This window comes from Canis lupus, chromosome 2 (genome assembly GCF_003254725.2).
Source record: "Canis lupus dingo isolate Sandy chromosome 2, ASM325472v2, whole genome shotgun sequence".
Taxonomy (NCBI): Eukaryota; Metazoa; Chordata; class Mammalia; order Carnivora; family Canidae; genus Canis; species Canis lupus.
This window is the reverse complement of record NC_064244.1, coordinates 44513483-44533435: the sequence shown is the minus strand read 5'-3', so window position 1 is coordinate 44533435 and position 19953 is coordinate 44513483. Positions and strand designations below refer to the sequence as shown.

The 19953-nt window shown below is 41.8% G+C and overlaps 1 protein-coding gene and 1 long non-coding RNA gene across 30 annotated transcripts in view; one reads left to right on the top strand and one right to left on the bottom strand.

Moving 5' to 3' along the window:
- Window positions 1–19953, top strand: part of PDE4D (phosphodiesterase 4D) — a 1438885-nt gene that overhangs the window by 1369897 nt on the left and 49035 nt on the right. For 27 of the 29 annotated variants that reach the window (XM_049097700.1, XM_025448312.3, XM_025448311.3 and 24 more), the window contains one exon: window positions 17332–17444. In XM_049097700.1, the coding sequence (XP_048953657.1) occupies window positions 17332–17444 (113 nt within the window). Of the gene's footprint in view, window positions 1–15680; window positions 15816–17331; window positions 17445–17906; window positions 18083–19953 lie in introns of those variants that run through there. The other 2 variants (XM_035713054.2, XM_025448327.3) reach the window with 2 other exon arrangements.
- LOC112660648 (uncharacterized) lies at window positions 12759–17481 on the bottom strand. Its single transcript, XR_003137119.3, has 2 exons — window positions 17343–17481; window positions 12759–16358 (listed from the first exon to the last, which is right to left on the bottom strand). It is a non-coding gene; the product is annotated as an uncharacterized LOC112660648 (long non-coding RNA).

Genomic DNA, 19953 nt, shown 5'->3' with positions numbered 1-19953 from the left:
AAGCCAGAGGTCTGAATTTAGCTCTGTAAGTTTAATACCTCCTGGACTACCAGATACCCCCAGCAGGTGTTTAACAAATATTTGTTGACTTGTTGAATCAAACCAAAGTTTAACTAGACAAGAATAAATCATGTAACAATCTCTAGTTCTCAATGTTGTCCATGGAAAGGACTCTCCTCCAGGTAAACCCAAACAGACAAAGTATGTGGTTTCCTTCCAATTTGGGAACCCATCGCCCTTAATCTCTTATTGAGTGCCACCTCCCCCTGGGTGATTTCAAGACTGCCTTCCTCCACCCCAGGCCTTCCTGCTATCCCTATGGAAAGCTTCCTCTGAAGGAACCTTTGCATAAAGGACTTAGCCTATGAAAGGCAAGAATTGAATAGATGGGAGGAAAGTGGGAGGGAAGGACTAGACCAGAAAGCAGCAAACAGGACTGAATATGAAGAGATGGGACTCTGAGGGAACTTGCTGACAAAAGGTGAGCGTGTAGGTGGGGTCAGGCACAGGGCATGGTGAGGGCAGATGGGTCCATTGAGATGGATTCTAGAGGGGCTCTCAAGAGTCTAACAAATTTGTATGCAAACCAACAGGGATTAAAAATCCAGAATATGGGTTGCATAAGGACAGTTACTGTTATACAAGAGGTGTTTTGGGAACAGTTTATTATGTAGGAGGGGTTGACAAAGGAAAAGACCCTTAGAAATGGAGGAAACAGATAGGTGTTCCAGGAATTTATTTGTAAGATATTAAGAGCTAGAAAGGAAAATGAAGCCTAAATGGAAAGATTTATTTTTCCTATTCATTTGCCAGTGAAAGGGTTAGGATGTGTGGCAGTCTTTGGGAAACAGAGCTCCCTGATTGGTTGGGCCATTAGTCATTGCTAAGTCATTGGAGTCAGATGATTTGGGTCAGGCCTAATTCTTCATAGCACATCTCCTAGGGGTCCAGTTGGTGCGTGGACAGCTGAGATTATTTGGCCCAGACCAGTCCTGAGTAACCATTGGAACCAGGAAAGGAATCTGTCTTTGGACTTCAAATAATCTTTTAACAACCCCACATTAGCATTCTAGATGCCAGAAACACTTCACTTAATTTCTCTACCTTGAAATTTATAATTAGGTCCTTATGGACTTGTCTAAAACACTGCTCTCGGACAGCTTTCTGTCACTTGTGCCGAGCACTGTTGATGCTGGAGGTTGCAAATTGGCCACTAAGGTCCATCGACTCTCATTTGGTCCTTAAAACTTGTTTTGCATCAGTTGCCAAAATTTAAACAACATAGATTTTGCATTAAAACATTCAAATGTGGGAATACTTTTTGAAAAATCTGAAGACCTGGCAGCAGTTGGCCAGCATTTTTTTTTAAAGATTTAATTTATTTATTCATGAGAGACACGGGGGCGGTGGGGGGTGGAGAGAGATGCAGAGACACAGGCAGACGGAGAAGCAGGCTCCATGCTGGGAGCCCAATGGGGAACTCCAGGATCACGCCCTGGGCCAAAGGCAGGCACTAAACCACTGAGCCACCCAGGGATCCCCTGGCCAGCATTTTCACATATGCTTTCTGAAGTCCCACCTCCTACTCCTGTTGTCCCCAACCACCACATCATCCCTTCCTGTAGGCACTTGAGTGAGCGATCTCAGCTTTATGTGTACAACTGGTAAGCCTCTGCTGCCCTGAGGACACTCTTACACATAAGGAGGAATGATTTTAAAAGGATCTGCATATTAGCCAGCTTGTACCTTAGAAATCCTTGGGTTCTACTTCCCCCTTGCAGGAGAGTAAAAGAAGAATTTTTATTATAAAGTGGAAGGAGTAGAGAAGAGGGAGAGAAAACTAACATTCATTAAGCTAAGTGATTCCTCTCCTTGGTGTTTACAAACTTATTGGTAGATTGCAAAATCAAATTACTGGGTCACAATCAATTTTTTTTTTAATGAAATACAAAAGAGTAGAAAACATCAGAGTGAATCATACGCGCTAAGGCTAAATATCACTTCACATAGGTTCCATTTGAATTCTTTATATACTAGATCAAATATGTGTATGTATGTATGGGTGTATATACTGTTTCAATGATACAGAGATTTCCTTTACAGTGTGTGTGTTTAATTATTTTTGTGACTTTCATTTAAAGGCATTATTGCTTAAACAAAGACTATAAATAGATTTTGTCATGACTATTATATATAACACACAGGAGTTGCTTTTAATAAAGTACACTCCTTCCCACCTTTTAAAACAAATATAGGAAAAAAAAACAAATACAGATATCAAAACATTACTGTACATATTTTGATACTGGGAGTTAGCACCCACATTACTTAAAAAATACACCCAAAGGTATTCATTGTAGCTCCTACTTAAACAAGTGGGCTAATAATAGGATAAAATATATTTCTTACTGTGGTACACTGTCAAGAAAGTTTGAAAGTCACTGCCTCATCTCACTTAGTGTTCCCCCAAAACTCTGTATGGGTGGAGTCTGGGCCTTCAGAAGAAAACAGCAGTTCGTCACAGGAGCTGAAGTTCTCCATAATTGTGCTTATTGGAAGATCTCAAAGAATGCCAAAGGGAATAATCTGGGTAGCTGAGGCCTTGAAGCTGATGAATAAAGAATACTTCCAAGATGGACAGGCATAGCTATTAGGTCACCAAGGACAAAGTATGAAAACAAAATAGACAGACTGAAATTAGAAATTAGAATGTGGACCTAGGTATCCAGAAGATTCTCCATAGCTTTGATTTGCAACAAAAAATTGTATAAATGAAATAATCCTAGTGAAATAGTGGATGCTCTGAGCACAGTAGTGTTAGCAAAATGGCAAAACTCCTAAAACTTAAAAATTGTACACCAGAGGGACATACTACAATAATTACTTCTAGGGGATTTCAAACTTATCTTGAATCAAAAATCTACTCATGTAATGCCTTAAAAGATCTTCAAATCGAACTCCCATAAAAAATATACAAAAAAAAAAAAAAAAAAAGATTTCAATGCAAAATGCCCACACATTAAATAAAATAATTCTAGCCAGTAGATTTGCCCTGGAGATTTATGAATACACACATAAAGAAATATGTCTCTCCATTTGGTTTTTTAAACAACAGGAAGAAAATGCTATGCAAATTTTTTTTTCTCTTATCAAGGAGATATCATTTAAGCATAAACCTGGAATACTCAAAGTTTGTATTTACAGGATCAGGCTAGTGCTCACTTCGGCAGCACATATACAAGATCAGGCTATGGCAAGAAGTATCCAGACTGCTATGGGATAATATGTATTTTCAAAATCTAATCTTAAGAATGAAATAAAATATAAACAGCATGCTTTATTCATTTTGCTTAATAAAACAAATGCAGTTTAAATTGCTAAAGTAACAGTTGTAATGAATACTAATTAGGTTAGTTTTCAGGGAGATGCAAGTGCTGACTACTATTGGTATCAAAAATATGTATAGAATTGTTTGGATAACTTTGTATTTTAAGAGATGGGAAGGAGATGCATTGCTGTTAAAAGTAGCTGTCATGTACTACATGTAATTGACTTAATAAATATTTATAATTTTTTAAACAAATTATAAACTTAAGTTGAAATGAAACAAAAACAAGATAGGGATGAATGTGTGATTTTAAAATTAAAGTTAGTCTTAAAATTCAACTAAATGTAGAAAATGGCCAGTGTTGGGGGAGGGGGGCAAATCTTTGGTGGATGTATTTTTAGCCCTGTTTTGAAAAAGAGAAAACTAAGGTAGAGTGGTTAAATAATTTGCCTAAACTTGCCACGTGGTTGCTAAGTTGCAGAGGCAGCCTTTGAACCTAGATCTCTGTCCCCAATACTTTCTGTTGCTCATAACTGTCACAGTAGACCACTAAAGTGGATACTTCTAGAACGCCTTGCTTACCACTGTTCATCTAGACTATATCAATGGATTCGTAACCTCCCTCCCTCCCTCTTCTTCATTTCATCCTCCTGGTCTACCAGTGCACTTATCCGCTTCCCACAATATCCATTAGCCCAATGCCATGCACTTAAGTATCCAACCTGACTTCCTTTCTCCTCCCTTGAAGGGGTCTACTCCATCCAGGCTATTTACTGCCCACACACATAACCCTTATCCAGGCTCTAGACCGTCTTCCACCTGAAAAGAAATGCCAGCTGATGCCATCCTCCCATAGCCATTCAAACCACAGACTTTATCAAAGGCATACATCCAGGTTCACCTTCTTCCTGGAGCCCTGTGCACTTGGCTATACAGTCCATCCCTCCCCCTCCTTGCTCTGAACTGCAGTAGCACTTCCAAGCTGAATGATTTCTACACCACCTCACAATATCTCTAGGACAGCAGTTGGTCACGTGTCAGGTTTTCTCAGCGGGATATTACAAGTTCCTTCCCAGGTCCAGGCACTGAATCTTTCATGTTCTTGTATTTCACAGCAACCAGCACATCAGAGAGACTCAATAAATATGTATGGGCTTTTTAACTGCTCTTCTGCTGGGGAAAAGAAAAAGAGGAAGAAAGAAAGGGAGGGAGGAAGATTACTCTCCAGCCACAAAGCCCCGAGGAGGAAAAATTAGATGTCTAACACATGACTGATTTCAAATACGTAGGGACATACAAAACATAGGCATTGTGTTTATGTTTTGAGATTCACCATATATGATACAGGACAAAGTTTTCCAAAGTGTGCTTCAAAAGATGATAATGGTCACATGAAAAAAATGTGTTTCAAGATCAAATAAGCATAGGGACCCCTGAGTAGCTCAGTGATTGAGCATCTGCCTTCAGCTCAGGGTGTGGTCCTGGAGTCCTGGGATCAAGTCCCACATCAGGCTCCCCTCGAGGAGCCTGCTTCTTCCTCTGCCTATGCCTCTGCCTCTCTCTCTCTCTGTGTCGCTCATGAATAAATAAATAAAATTTTAAAATTAAAAAAATCTTTTTAAAAAATCAAATATAAGTTTAGATAATATGTGTTAAATTATGTTAGATAGGTTTCTTTGCGGTAGAACTTCTAACTTTTGGTAGGTTTGTGTCCATTACAAATCATGGCAAAGAGGGTACAAATACATTTCCCAAACGTGTTTGACTACAGAATTCTTTGGGTCAGGAGAATCTTGTAGAAGTAATTACAGTTGAACATTTTTTGGGAAATATTAGAATGAAACTCCTAGGAATCTCACAGTTAAGTGGTGCTCTTTTATTAACCAGTGACTTATACATAAGAAATGTATATGTATATGTATATGTATATGTATATGTATATGTATATGTATAGTGACTTGGCATGACTGGTGTGGTCTTTTGAAGGCTATTCTAGATCTTAGATTCCTCACTAATATTCAGCCTAGAACTGGTGAATGGTTGAGTATTGATGGTGATGATAGGAGAGTTGTAATTGGTTAAGGATTGAGAACCCATGAGAAAGGAAGAAACCCTTCATGTGTTAAATGCTTATTGCAGATTAATTTACTTAAACAATCTTGTAAGGTGAGTCAGAATTATAGTTATAACCGACTGAGTACCTACTATAAGGCAGATATTGTCCTTGGGGGTTTTGCATGCATTTTTCATATGCATTTCTCATAAAAACTATTCCCAACTTACATATAAAGGTTTGGATATTTAAATGACTAATTTGAGATAACAGAACTAGAACAATGGCAAAAGTAGACTTCAAATTCTGGGTGACTCAAAAAGCCATGCCCTTTCTGATCTGTCATACCACCTCCCATGGGGAACTCTATAGGTTGTAGATTGTTGTACATGTGTGTAAGAGCTTTCTTATCCAAATCTAAATATCCATAAATAGTCTCATACCTAGAGAACTAATTTCTTTTAATTAAGTTTGTGTACAGGGCCAGCTCATAAACAAGTAGACAAGCCAAGTATTCCGAATATGATCCTGAGTTCTAAAACTTGCACTATAATGTACATACATTTAACAAATGAAGGCTTACCAGTAGGCCAACATGGCTTCTTACTCATATGGTCTACCTATAGCAAAAATAGTAAGAATAAAAATTGGACATAATAAACTACCCTTCTGAGACTCTGTTTACAGCCTGTATAAAAAGAACCTAGTCTGTTTTGCACACCTTATGTATATTTTTTTTCATAGCTCTGACTTTGACTCCTTTATATGGAATGCATGTTTATTTGGCATTACTTTTCTTTAGGGAGCTCACAGTGAGGAGAGTTAGGGAATAAGGAAGGCAGCAGAGGTACTGATTCTGAATAAAAGATTCTGGAGCAGTACTGATTAAAACAAATATTTTCTCTTCCCTATTCAGATAGGAATTTGCAAACCTGGAGTCCCTGGTGACTTCGGGGAGGTCAGTGAATACTTTTAAAATTGGGGATCCCTGGGTGGCTCAGCGGTTTAGTGCCTGCCTTTGGCCCAGGGCATGATCCTGGAGTCCCAGGATGGAGTCCCACATCGGGCTCCCAGCATGGAGCCTGCTTCTCCCTCCTCCTGTGTCTCTGCGCCTCTCTCTCTCTCTCTCTTTCTCTATCACAAATAAATAAATCTTTAAAAAAGAATAAAATATAAAATTAAAAAGTTGATCATATAAGCTTATGTACATTTTCTAGTGAGGTTTGCATCAGATTCTCAGAAGATTTATTAGACTTCCAAAATGGGTAAGAAGCATTGTGACTTTTGAAGTGCAGGAAATCAAAAAGTATACCTACCACCAATGTCTCCTTTATGAGCAATCTTTTTTTTTTTTAAAGATTTTATTTATTTATTTATGAGAGAGACAGAGAGAGAGAGAGAGGCAGAGACACAGGCAGAGGGAGAAGCAGGCTCCATGCAGGGAGCCCGACGTGGGACTCGATCCTGGGTCTCCAGGATCACACCCCGGGCTGCAGGCGGCGCTAAACCGCTGCGCCACTGGGGCTGCCCTATGAGCAATCATTTAAGGAAGTTCTCTTCCCTTGTAAAAAGTCAGAAAAAAAGATCAAGAGATGAGGATGATGGAATGCACAAGGTAGGGTAGTGAGCAATGAATCAAGTAAAATTTATAGAGAAAACAAATACATCATATAATGTAACTGGTCATTATAATACAAGGATAAAGAAGTGATTCCTAAGACAGGAAAGTCATGTTCTAAGGAAAATCTAAAGGAAATCGTGGTACCTGGGTGGCTCAGTGGTTGAGTGTCTGCCTTCAGCTCAGGTCGTGATCCCAGGGTCCTAGGATAAAGTCCTGTAAAAGGATCCCCGCAGGGACCCTGCTTCTCCCTCTGCTTATGTCTCTGCTTCATGTGTCTCTCATGAATAAATAAATGAAATCTTTAAAAAATAAATTAAATAAATAAATAAAATAAGTAAATAAATAATTACTAAACCAGCAGAGTATGTATGTGTGTATGTGTGGCACAGGGATGGGGAAGCAGATGGGATTGTAATGGTAGAGATGAAGCAGTGAAAACACAGAATAATTTCGTGGAGAAGGGATACACAGGATTTAATTTTGTTATATTGAGAGAGAAATATATATTTAAATGTCTGCTAGAAATTAACATGAGCACTACAGATTGGCTAAACTTAGAATAGCAAAAGTACAAGATTCAGTTATTTCCCCACTTTTAATCTACATTCTCCTGATCTTGGTAGGATAGCATATGACCTTTAGTTCATTCACCTGTTACCCCCAAGCTTCATACCTGTGTATTGATGGGTTCTTTCAAAATTTCATTTGATTTTGTAAAGACTATTCTATGTATATAGTATTATAATAACTATCACTTTAAGTCTAATATTAATATTTCACTCAAGAAAGACACCATGGTGTGCTTAACCAAAGTTCTGGCAATGATAGTTCTTGATCAATAAGAGTTTGAATGCATTAGACTGAGCATAAGAGATAGATAGGTGAAGATGAATACATCTCAAGAACCATACTCAGGACAGTACTACTGCTTGAATATTACTTGGGAAGAAATAGTCTTATGTGTACTTATTGGTTATTTACTCAAAAATATTTGTTGCATGCCTGTAAATGTCAAGAACTGGTCTAGACACTTACAGAAAGACCTAGAAAAAAAAAACAGAAAGATGATTAAGCAAAGTCACAGAGACATTGGTCAGCAAATTGTATCCAGGTGGAAGGATTGCCTGAGAAGTCAGCATTAGATGGGATAGTGAGAAAGAGAGCTGAAAGTTTTATTGAAAAACCCACGGAAGAAAGGCCTTATGTGAACACAGTAGTATGGCAATGATAACAGTAACATATTTAAACAAAGGACTGACACATTAAAAACAGTTTAAGTAGGCGCATTGGTGGCTCTATCAGTTAAGTATCTCAACCTTGGTTTTGGTTCAGGTCATGATCTCAGGGTCATGAGATTGAGCCTTGCATTGAGTTCTGTGCTGGACATGGAGCCTGCTTGAGATTCTCTCTCTACCTCTGCCCCCATCCCCCGCCCCCTGCCACCCTGCCATACTTTCTCTCTCTCTCTCTCTCTCTCTCTCTCTCTCTCTCTCTCTCTCTAAAAAAAAAATAATAATAATAAAACAGTTTAAGGAAGATTATTTTGATTTTCTAAACAGTACTGTGGTGGAAAAACCTGAACCCAAGGAAATCCAGTACGAGGCTTTCACAAGCATGTAGAAAGACGTCGATGAGAATTTAACCTAAGGGTGGCAGTTGTAGAAATTAAGAAATTGGAAAATCAAATGGCAGAGTATTAGATGGGAATATGTTTGGGGCAGGGTTGGAGATGGAGGTAAATTTAAATTTACAGCAGAGATGGGTGTAACTATATTCCAAGACTTTCTTTGTCATAAGATCTCAATTTCAATTATAAAACAGCCATACCTCTTAAACAGTTGAGCTAACCCCATAGAGCCACGTAATTGTGGAATTGGATGGCATCGTTGAAGGCATCTGCTCAACTCAGGAATTCTCTCTATAGCCGTTCCTGACCCCACGTGGGTTAACCAGTAGTAGACACCCTTAAAATCAATACTCCACTCAGAAAGCATAGTGTCAGCAGCCATAAAATACATAAAGGCTAGAGCTGGATAGGCACTAGAGATCATCTAGCATCTATTCAAACTCCTTATTTTCTATAAGGAATACTTCATGCAGTAACTGACAAAGACCTAAAGATGTCATATTTGAAGGTTGATTGTATGTGATGGAAACACAGATAGCCTCCTACAAGCCACCCCACAGGAATGAAAATGATTCCTAAGGCTGTAACAGGGAATACGGGAATAATGTATATAGTTCTAGTACTTTTTTTAGCCTTCTTTCAAAAAGTTTATTGTTACTTTATTAAAACAACTTCCCAGGCAAAGGTTTCTTCACTAGCATTTGCTTACCACCCACACCCTCTTTTGTGTAATTAAAATATGAATTACAAATTAAATTTATCTTAGCCCAAATTGGTAGGTATTTGTGGCCTACCCTATTCAGGTATGGGTATCAGCGAGTATGCCTAGATGTTCTCCTTTGAAGTTCTGCTTCTTCTTTGCTCATGAGAGGTTCTCTTCTACCTTTCTGGTTGATGCTTCTGCTCTAGGCCTCCCAATGGGTCCTTCCCTTCTTCAATTTTCCTTTCATACTATTCCTAGAGCAATCTTTCTGAAAAGAAACTCTGACCATGTGACTTCATGGCTTAGATTTGTAATAGGTATTGCAGAAAAAAAAAAAAAAAAAAAACCCAGAAACTCAGATTAGTACACTAAGTCCCCCCTGACTACTTCTCCACCTTTATCTTTGTCCATTGCCAGACCTAAGCTTTCCATCGTTACCACTTGTAGCTCCCTGCATGGCCAGTGTTCTCCACCTGTCAGTGGCACCTGTTTGCTCTCTGTTTCAAATGTCAATTTCCATTCCTTACCTAGTTTACTCTTTGATCCATCTTTGGAGACTCATGGCCCACATTTCTTCTTTCAGAAAGCTTTCCCAGGTCTTCCCCAGGATGCAGTAGGTGTACCTCCCCTGTTCCCCATCTCTGCCTTGTGCTTGCATTACACCGCACCTACTGCCTAATTTTTAAAAGATTTTATTTATTTATTCATGTGAGACAGAGAGAGAGAGAAAGAGAGAGAAGCAGATACAGGCAGGAGAAGCAGGCTCCATGCAGGGAACCTGATGCGGGACTCGATCCCGGGACTCCAGGATCACGCCCTGGGCCAAAGGCAGGCGCTAAACCGCTGAGCCACTCAGGGATCCCCTACTGCCTAATCTTAATGGAAAACTTGCCTACATGCTCTTCTATACAGTTGACCCTTAAATAACACAAGTTTGAACTGCGTGGGTCCACATCTATGTGGATTTTTTTTTTCAGTAAGTACAGTACTATAAATGTATTTTCTCTTCCTTATGATTTTCTTAATAATATTCTCTTTTCTCTACTTATTTTGTTGTAAGAATACAGTCTATAATACATTTAACATACAAAATATATGCTGATAAACCATCTGTGTTATCAGTAAGGTTTCAGGAAAACAGCAGGCTAGTAGCAGCTAAATTTAGGGAGAGTCAAGAGTCACACATGGATTTTGGACCTGCAGAAGGGGTCAGTGTCCCTAAACCCTGTGCTGTTCAAGGGTCAACTGTAATTGTCTTCCTCACTGGACTATGAGCTTCTTAAAACGCTAAGTCACTTCCTTCTCTTTAGTATATTCAGCACCTGGCACATAGCAGGTATTCAATCCATATTAAAATGAACAGAAGATTATTGTAACCAGTAGAATATAAACTCCTTAAGGGTGGGCAGGAACCTTTAACTTAGTTGCTCATTACTGAATCTCCATCATTTGGTCCAGTGCCTAGAAAAGAATCTATTAGGTAAGCAATGCAAGGTTACTTAACCCATGGACTCTCACGCTAAAATAATCTACCAGATTTTACTGTCTCCAATCTACATGTGAGGAAATTGAGGCCCAAGAAAGATTAGGTGATCTTCCAGGGATTATGGCTTATGAGGTGGGATGGAGATTGGAACCTCCTTCTACTACTTCAGCTTTAATCAAGAAAAAATATTGCTTATGGTTTGGAGTCACGTAGAGTCCTCAACCCACCTGTCTGATTAAACTTAACTCAAACTCCCAGTTTCTTGGACAAAAGCCTCCCAAATCTTACAGTGAATTCTGAAAGCTTGCTTCTCTTCCTCTGCCTGTACTTTCCAGAGTCAGCTCAGGCTGACATTTCTGTTTGTGCAAATCTGTCCTGCAAGCCCAGTCCCTTTACTGGGTTAAAACAAAACAAAACACTTACCACATCTTGTACCTTCAGCAACTTTATTAAAGATTGGGGGAGTGGGAGATTTATAGTTTTGAATTATCCTATAGGCCAAGGTGACTCTTTTGTGTTACACACATATACACTCTGTGGAGCAATCAGTATATTCTTCCCCTTTCCTATGTCATAAAGATCACAGATGAGTTCCACCCAAACCAGGGATTCTTAAAATCTTACCTTCTGTAATAAGTAACCTCATCAAGTGCTTTTTTTGCAAGCAGTTTCTCCCTTTAAAAAATTCGGGTAAATACAGTATGATTAAAATTCCAGTGACTAGAAGATTGTAGTTTTCAGAGCAAGATGCCTATCCCACTGGACAGTCTTTCGTGCCTGATATATGCCTAATTAGAACTTTAATACTAAGATTGTCTTGAATAAGAATAATCATCAGAAAGCAAATGTTCCATTAATTATTAATTTTATTCTACCAATAATATGGCCAAATATAATGGTCTCACTGACGTCAGCTTTGCCTTCTTTAGCCCCATTTATTCAGAGCCCTAGAATTTTCCATCTAAAGAAAATTCAATCCCATAACACAAAGCATTCTGAATCACTCAGTGGCTGTCCTCTTGAAGATTCAGTCCACAGTCACTACCGCAGATACCTAACAATATTTTCATAGCCAGTGCCTACATATTTCTCCAGCCTCTTTCCCCCTGAGCAAGGCCCTACTCATGGTAGTTCCTTTCTCTACACTCATACACACACATCTCATTGAACATATGCCCATGTCCTTGCTCACATGTTCTCTCTTTTTTGTTTTTTTTGTTTTTTTTTTTTTTTTTTTTTTTTTTTTAATTTTTTTTCACATGTTCTCTCTTAAACTCTCTTCCACCACTCTTCACTTACCTCCTATTTCATTCTTTGGGATTTGGCCTCCCACTCCGACTCTATACCAATCTGATTTAAATAAGCCTTTTTTACTTTCTAATAGCCGCTTCCATGTTATTTTCTTTCAGAATGCTTTCTACAATAGAGGATGCTGAAATCCTCTCCACAAAGTCTAGGTTTTCGTTGGATAAGGGACACAGTCTTTTAGACACATTGTTTTTGCAGACTCTAATAAAATGCATGACACAGAGTTGGTGCTAAACAAATATTTGTTGAATTACTGAGAGTCCTAGAAGTCAGTGAAACCTAATCTTGTGTTTATTTCATTTAAAAAATTCTACTAGAGCCTTAGGCGGCACTAGAAATAATTGTAGATTGTAGGAAGATAAAAATAAAAAAGAAACCTCACAAAATTATGTACATCTTCCCTTTGGAGGTTTTTGGAAGTACTAAGTGAAATTTTATATATTTCATAAGATTTTAAAATACTTCAAAACAAGAACTTGGTGCCAGTAATACACTTGGAAGTGAGAGCAGCTTGCCACTGGCAAGCTCTGCTTAAACCTGTTACATGTACACACTGAAAGTAAATCCAACTCCTTTATGTATTTCCCATCAGATAAAATGAATAGAGGGGGAAAAAAATCAGTCAGCAAAAGTTAGAACCAACCTGGACAAATCTTTTACTGTAGCAAATGCAAGGGGGAACTAGCTCGAAGCAATACGTGGTGAAATAGGAATCATTTTTCTCCAGTTCTCCCTACTTTAGACACTATCAACTCCATCCTTAGGAACAAAGAGGCAATTTTGGTAGGAATTAGGACAGGAGAAGCTGGAATCAGTTAGAAAGATACATATTTAAGTGTTTGCTCTTTGAAGATATTTAGTGAAGTTTTTTTTTAATTTTAAGAAAAACTGAATCAACTTTTTAATTTATATTTGTTTTTTAACTAAATGTAAGCAAATGGTACCCATGATAAGTGATTTTGTACCTGTTCTCTTCATTTACTCCAGTTGGCCTATCTAGGAATTATGACTAAGTTACATAGATCTTTAATCACTCAAATACTGAAGGAAGGAAGGGAGGGAACGGAGAAAGGAAAGAAAAGAAAAGAGAAGAGAAGAAGCAAAAGAAAAGAAAAAAGAAAGACCAACATCCACACTATTACACATCTTGTAGAATGGATCCTTTTATCTCATTGGTCAGTGTTGCTATAGGTTGTAGATAAGAGTAATTGGCTGAACATTTCCCAAGAAAACGACCTCAACCTCTAACTAACTGCTGTGGCTCTGAGGCGATTACTTTTTTTCCTTTGCAAAGGGAAGCTGCTGCTTCAGCATCTTCTCTGGGAGCCCCTGGCACCAGTTCAGGCCATGTGTCAGGGGAATCCTTGATCACATCACAATGACGGAAGCCAAGTGCTGGCCTGCAAGAATTGAGGACTGTTTGTTCACAGAAAATCCTGAGCAGAAACAGGGGTGTTACATAGTTCAAGGGTGCCTTGAAAAAAACCCGACACTGCTGTAGGAGGGGACTTCCAAGAGCTCAAGTTATTTTGCACTTGCTGTCCCAGAGCCCTCTCCTAGCTTTTACGGGATAGAGCTAATAATTGGGCTTGGGCATTTTTCTCCCTTGTAGCTCCTTGACTTAGCAAGATTTTGGACAGTTGGAAAAAAAAAGAGATTTCATATACTATTTTCAAGTAGTACCACAGTGAATACTCTCTAGAGAGAAAGCATTTTATTAATGAATGCAGTATGTGTTCTTGGTAAAATCCAAAATTAAACTGGGTCACTGTTTTTGTCCTGTTAGCTGTCAATGACATTTAGGTGTGTTGTTTGGTGTGGTGACTCAATTTCCTGTAGGATAGCTGGCAACTCTGCATCGAGGTTTTTTTTTTTTTTTTTTTTTTTTTTACTGGGGATGAAAAGGTCAGTTACTCGATGTCTTAGAACATTTGGGGTAAAAATTCCTAAAAGTTAAACTTTAATAATGATCCCAAAAAACTGTGGCTAGCTATATTGCCTATAAACTAAGGGATTTGGAAAAAGTAGTATTCTCATCTCTGTACTAATATCGGCAATAATTATTTGAGCAACAGTTTTATAGAACAAATTTCTTTACTCTGCCAGAACTTGTTTTTATACTTATTGACATGTAGATGTGTTCCAGTCATTGTTTTTCCCTTCTCCAGATTCATACAATGCATGCAGAAGTAGTCAGAACTTAAAATACCTATACGTACCACATTAGGGCTGTACCCGAATGCTGATTGTCAAAGTGGGTCATCTATGATTTGGACAAATAGTAGATCTTCTGAATTAGGTTGTCCCTCTTGTTGCTATACTGCCTTTTTAAAGGCAAGTCCTGTATTTAAGTATAAAGCACTGAAACTGGGCAGCACGGGTGGCTCAGCAGGTTAGCGCCACCTTCAGCCCAGGGTGTGATCCTGGAGACCTGGGATTGAATCCCACGTCAGGCTCCCTGCATGGAGCCTGCTTCTCCCTCTGCCTGTGTCTCTGCCTCTCTTTCTCTCTGTCTGTGTGTCTCTCATGAATATATAAATCTTAAGAATTTTAAAAATTAAGAAAAAAAAGTTTAAAGCATTGAAACTTTCCTGAATTACTGTCCCCTTTTACAATTGAAAAGTAAATGCTGAAATATAATAATAATAATGTAGTGCCACCCCCAGCTAAGTCCAAGGCCTGTATTTCCAGGTTTGAGAAGTTGGTGAAAATGGGGAGATTACTTATACTGGGGAGGTTCCTTTGGGGCTCAGACTTTGAAAGGCTTGGAGCACAAGCCTTAGAGGTATGGAGAAGGGATTCCTGGCTTCCATGTGTAACCAGTGGCCGGAAAAATGGCAGTGAACACATCCTAGGCACAATGGTTTTGCATCTATACCCCACTGGACATGCTCACTATAGACAACTGAAATAACCTAAAATAAGTTAATTTCCTCTTAAAATGTCCTACATCCTTATTTTATATAGTAGAGAGGGAGGAAAAAAGCAAAAATAAAACCAAACCACATAGTAGATGTACTACCATTTCAATTAGATTGCTCTATACTTGCATATGGAAGGTATTAAGTAAAATGAAAATGTGTTATGATCATAGGCTTACTTATTATTTGTGATCCTTAGGGTATGGGGTTACAAGGGACTTTCTACATTACATCGTTATGTAACGTTTCCATTTTTATAAGAATCAGTTGTATTTTTATATTCCCGTAATCAGGGAAAGGCTATTCAGATAAAACACTTCATACTTACTATTTTAAATTATCTTTAAGGTTGTTATTTTTGGTAGGGGAAAAAGGTCTAATCTCACTTTTTAATTTACCTGTCAAGGTTTAGGCAGCTGTTTGTCCACCTAGAGTATGTATTTACCTAGATTGATGCAGAAAAGGAAAAGGAATAAAAGAGGCAAATTTTAACACAGAGTCCTCAAAGTGAATACCAAACAGTCCAAGAATCCTTGATAACAATGAGCCAGTGGCCCATGTAACAAATACTTTGAAAGTTATTCTAACTTTTACAAATTTGCTGCAAAAACCTATCTGGTAAATTCCAGAAGCCAGAAGATTCAGTCTGTGAAAACTCTCTGTTGTGCCACTGATCATTTATGGAGTCTGAATTTCAAGGGCAGAGTTTCTTCTCCTTGACCACCTGTAGATTTGAAGACCAAGGAAAGGGGATCTCACCAACATCACGTAAGCTTTTCAGCGTATTCTTTGTAATTGAGGATAACCGAGTTTTGTAAGATGTGACTCTTCGGAGTTTGGATTATTTTCCTCTCTCAAAGTTTTGTTTAGTGTAGTGAGGTTCTCTGCAATCGATCCTTTTAATGTTGAGTGCCCAAGGTCCCCAGGGTCAGCTTCCGAAAACGGAACCAGCTTCCACACGGTGTCTGTGGACGTGGTCTCTTCCTTTTTCTCACGTTTGTAGTTTATTCTGCACCTGGTGGGCAGAAACACCCTTGCAGACCTTCTCCTTTGGCATCACAAGAGCATCCCGGTCTCTGATTCGCAGGTCTGCGGACTGGGGGAGCACGTATGCAGGACGTGTGTCCAGTGCCCATAGTGTGTGGCACATTCACCCTGCGGCTCCTTTAAGAGGGCTCTTAGACCATTCTCAAGGTGAAGATGCGGCGCGTTGTCAACTCCGTGCCTTCTGGAGCCGTTGTTCTTGTCTGCCCGTCCATGTCCGCCCCAACACTCCCAAGTCTGGTACTTAGCGGGGGCCCGGGCTGGGGACTGCAAGAGTCTGGTTTTAATGGAAATAATTTGCGTCCCACAACCACCCTGGAAGTAGGTAAATCCTAAGCCCTCAGAACCGAAGCCTCAAAGCCCCTACAACCCAAACCCCCAGCGACGGTCGCTCGGGTCCCAAGGCACCTGGTTGGGGCCGCCCGCCCGGCGCGCCGGCCGAGCCTCGGATGCGCGGGTCCCCGCGGGGCAGGTGCGCGGCCGTGTGCGCGTGCGCGCCAGGTCCCGCCGGAGCCCCGCGGCGGGCGCGACCCCTCCGCCTCCCGCCCCCCGCGACCACCCCGCCTCCCGCCTCCCACCCCCCGCGACCCCCCCCCCCGCCTCCCGCCGCCGCCCCGCCCGCCCCTCCCCGGCCTCCCGCTGGGCCCCGCTCCAGAGCGAGCGGCGCGGGCCGCGCGGGGGGATGCGCGGGCGAGGCGGCGGCCGGGGGTCGACGGGCGCCCCGTAAGGCGGCCGAGGAGGGGCCGGGCGGCGGCGGGGGCCGCGCGGGGCGCGGGGGGAGCTCCCGGAAAGCCGCGGCGATGGAGCGGCGCTGAGCCGGGCGCCCGCGGACCCGAGAACGAAAACAGGAAGCGTGGCGGCCGCGCACCCGGCCGCGGCTGATTCATTCGCGTGGAGAGAAGGCTCGGCCGGCGCAGCGGGCGCGGGGAGCGGGGCGCGGGGCGCGGGCGGGGGCGGGGGCCGGGCCGCCTCCCGCGGGCGCTCGGACCCGCCGCGCCGCCGCGGAGTCGCCCCCCGCCGCCCGGGAGCCGAGACGCCGAGCTGAGCCGCCGCGCGTCCCCGAGGCCGGCCCCCGCCCCCGCCCCCCGGGGCTCGGCACCATGGAGGAGCGGCCGTCCCGCGCGGGCAGCGGGCGTGCGAGCATGAGCATGGCGGGGTACGGCACGGGGCCCCCTGGAGCTCGGGCGCGGCCGCGCCAAGCGCCTCAGGACTCAGTGCCCCTGTCCCTATCTCTCCGCAGAGGAGGCCTACCAGAAACTGGCCAGCGAGACCCTGGAGGAGCTGGACTGGTGTCTGGACCAGCTGGAGACCCTGCAGACCAGGCACTCCGTCAGTGAGATGGCCTCCAACAAGGTAGGCGCTGCTCGCCCCCGCCTCCCCGGGAGGGGGCTCCCGGACCCCGCGCCGGCCCCGGATAAATCAGAACACCTTGCCGGAGCAGCTCCGACGTACTTTGGTTACAGACCCCACCCCACCCCCACCCCCACCCCGCGCAGGCCACGGGGGCGTGGGGGGTGGGGAGGGGGCTGGTCGGCGGCGCTCGGCCCCTGCGCCGGAGACCCCGGCGGGGCCTTGGCGGGGTTGCAGGCTCCGGGGTGCGCTCGGCATCCCCAGGGGGCAGGAGGAGTTGCTGGAGGTCGGCGCAGCCTCCCGGGTGTCCCCGGCGACCGCTCGCGCTCGGGAGAGTTCCCCGAACTTGGAGCCTTCCCTCGCCTGGCTGTAGATGTCAGGGCACCGTGTAAGAACCGAGCCTCTACACGTGCGCTTAGCCTTAACGCGTCCGCAGGAGACACCCACAGAGTTAGAGACTTCGTTAGGCTCGTTGCCTCTGTGTTCATGAACCTTGGAGAGAAATCCAGGTTCCCCGAGGTCGCTTAAGTATGTTTTAATGGGCCGTCTGTGCCATATGTGGCGAAGTGCTGGCCTTGGTGGTCGGTGGAGTATTGGGGAACTGGAAAGTAACCTTCAGCCTGAGACAGCCTTAAAGCAAGGTACAGTGTTGTCACTATAACTGTACTTTTTGGGATTTCTGTTCTTTTTTTTTTTTGGTCTTTAGTTATGTAAGGAAGTAATCAGGATTATGTATGTTTTTAATGAATACTTGGCCGAGGGGATAGGAAAGGAGGCAAGTTCATGTTGGATGCACAGGACTGAGGGATTCAAGTGGTAAAAACTGGTAACTTTGTGTGGCAGTTACTAACAGTTGCTTCTTAAAAGATAGTTAAATATTTTGGCCACCTATTTACAAGGTCAGGAAGGTTATACCATCTGAAGGTTTATCTTTGTGCACAGATCTTTGGAAGGGTGATGCTTTTTCTTAGCTTGTTGTTGTTGTTGTTGTTGTTTTTATCTCACCTGAGTTTTTCCCCCCAATCAAGTTTTTTTAAAATACCATTTAGGATATCAGCCACTTGATTGTCTTATCTGTTGACAGCGCTTACAGAGATTGCATTGTTTTTAAAGTGAGAGGATAGCTTCAGATCAAATAAAAGGGACTCTTTAGGAGCTGTCTCCAGGCACTAATTTACCCCTAAGCGCACTGACCTAACCCAAATGCACGCTGGTAATCAGATCTGGGATTTTTGTTTGCTTTGGAGTTTTTTGGGGGGTTTTGTTATTTGGGCCTCATTTTGAAATTTGGTGTGGCTCCTCATCAAATTAACCCATCACTGTGCTGTTACTCACTGCTGTGATCAGGTGCCATTGTTCTCATTGGCCAACAAATTCTTAGTTCATTGATTAATTTTATAAAATACAAATTTTAAAAAAGTAACTTGATTCATAATAGTAGACTGTGATGAGTATCTTCAATGTGTCCTACATGCTGAATGGGACCATTCTGCAGTGGGATTGAGTTCTTAATTGTCTTGCCTGGTTAATTCTATGTAAAAAAGGAGAGCAGAATCAGAAGGCACCTAAGGGGATATGCAGACATTTGCTTATGTTTTCAAGATGAGCAGCTATCATTACTTTCCCCAGAAATTCATCCCCTTAAAGATAAGACCTGTGTTTGAATTTAAAAATTAACATGAAATCTAATAATATAAATGATGGCAACTGTCAAGTAATTAGTTTATCCATACTTTAAGATTTTAGGTCACAGTAATTGATCAAAATGATTTCTTTCTGTAGTGGCACCAAATAAGACAGGATTTTTTAGAAATCTCCATTGTGAAGGCACTCAATTAAACTTTGAGTTAATTTACAGATTTGGTATAGAAGGTGGATTTATTTGGTTGAAGGGAAATGTAGGTTGAGAAAGAGACTTTTTAAAAAGGTAGTGAATTCTGGGATCCCTGGGTGGCGCAGCGGTTTGGCGCCTGCCTTTGGCCCAGGGCGCGATCCTGGAGACCCGGGATCGAATCCCACATCGGGCTCCCGGTGCATGGAGCCTGCTTCTCCCTCTGCCTGTGTCTCTGCCTCTCTCTCTCTCTCTCTATGTGACTATCATAAATAAATAAAATTTAAAAAAAAAATTAAAAAGGTAGTGAATTCTCTAGCTGTTTGTGTCTTGTGGTTGAAATATTATTGACAGGACACTTATTTTTAACATTAAAAAAAAATCACCCTGACTGAAGCTGTTGATTAAACTTTTAATTTCTATGCTGTCCACTTCCTTTTTGTAACCCATTCATTTTTACAAGAATGCTAAACTCGTGTAACTTTTTATTGGTGAAAAGGGATTAACATAGAAGGGGTAAAAAAGCTCTTGGTAAATGTTGTAAAGTTACCCTCCTGCTTCATACCAAGGGCAGGAAAAAGTCACATCCACATAAGCTGTAAACTGAGTGGGAGCAGCTGATCTGAAGGTCCCTGTGAATGATGCCCAACCCAAGTCTCAACTGGAAATTTGACAGCGAGC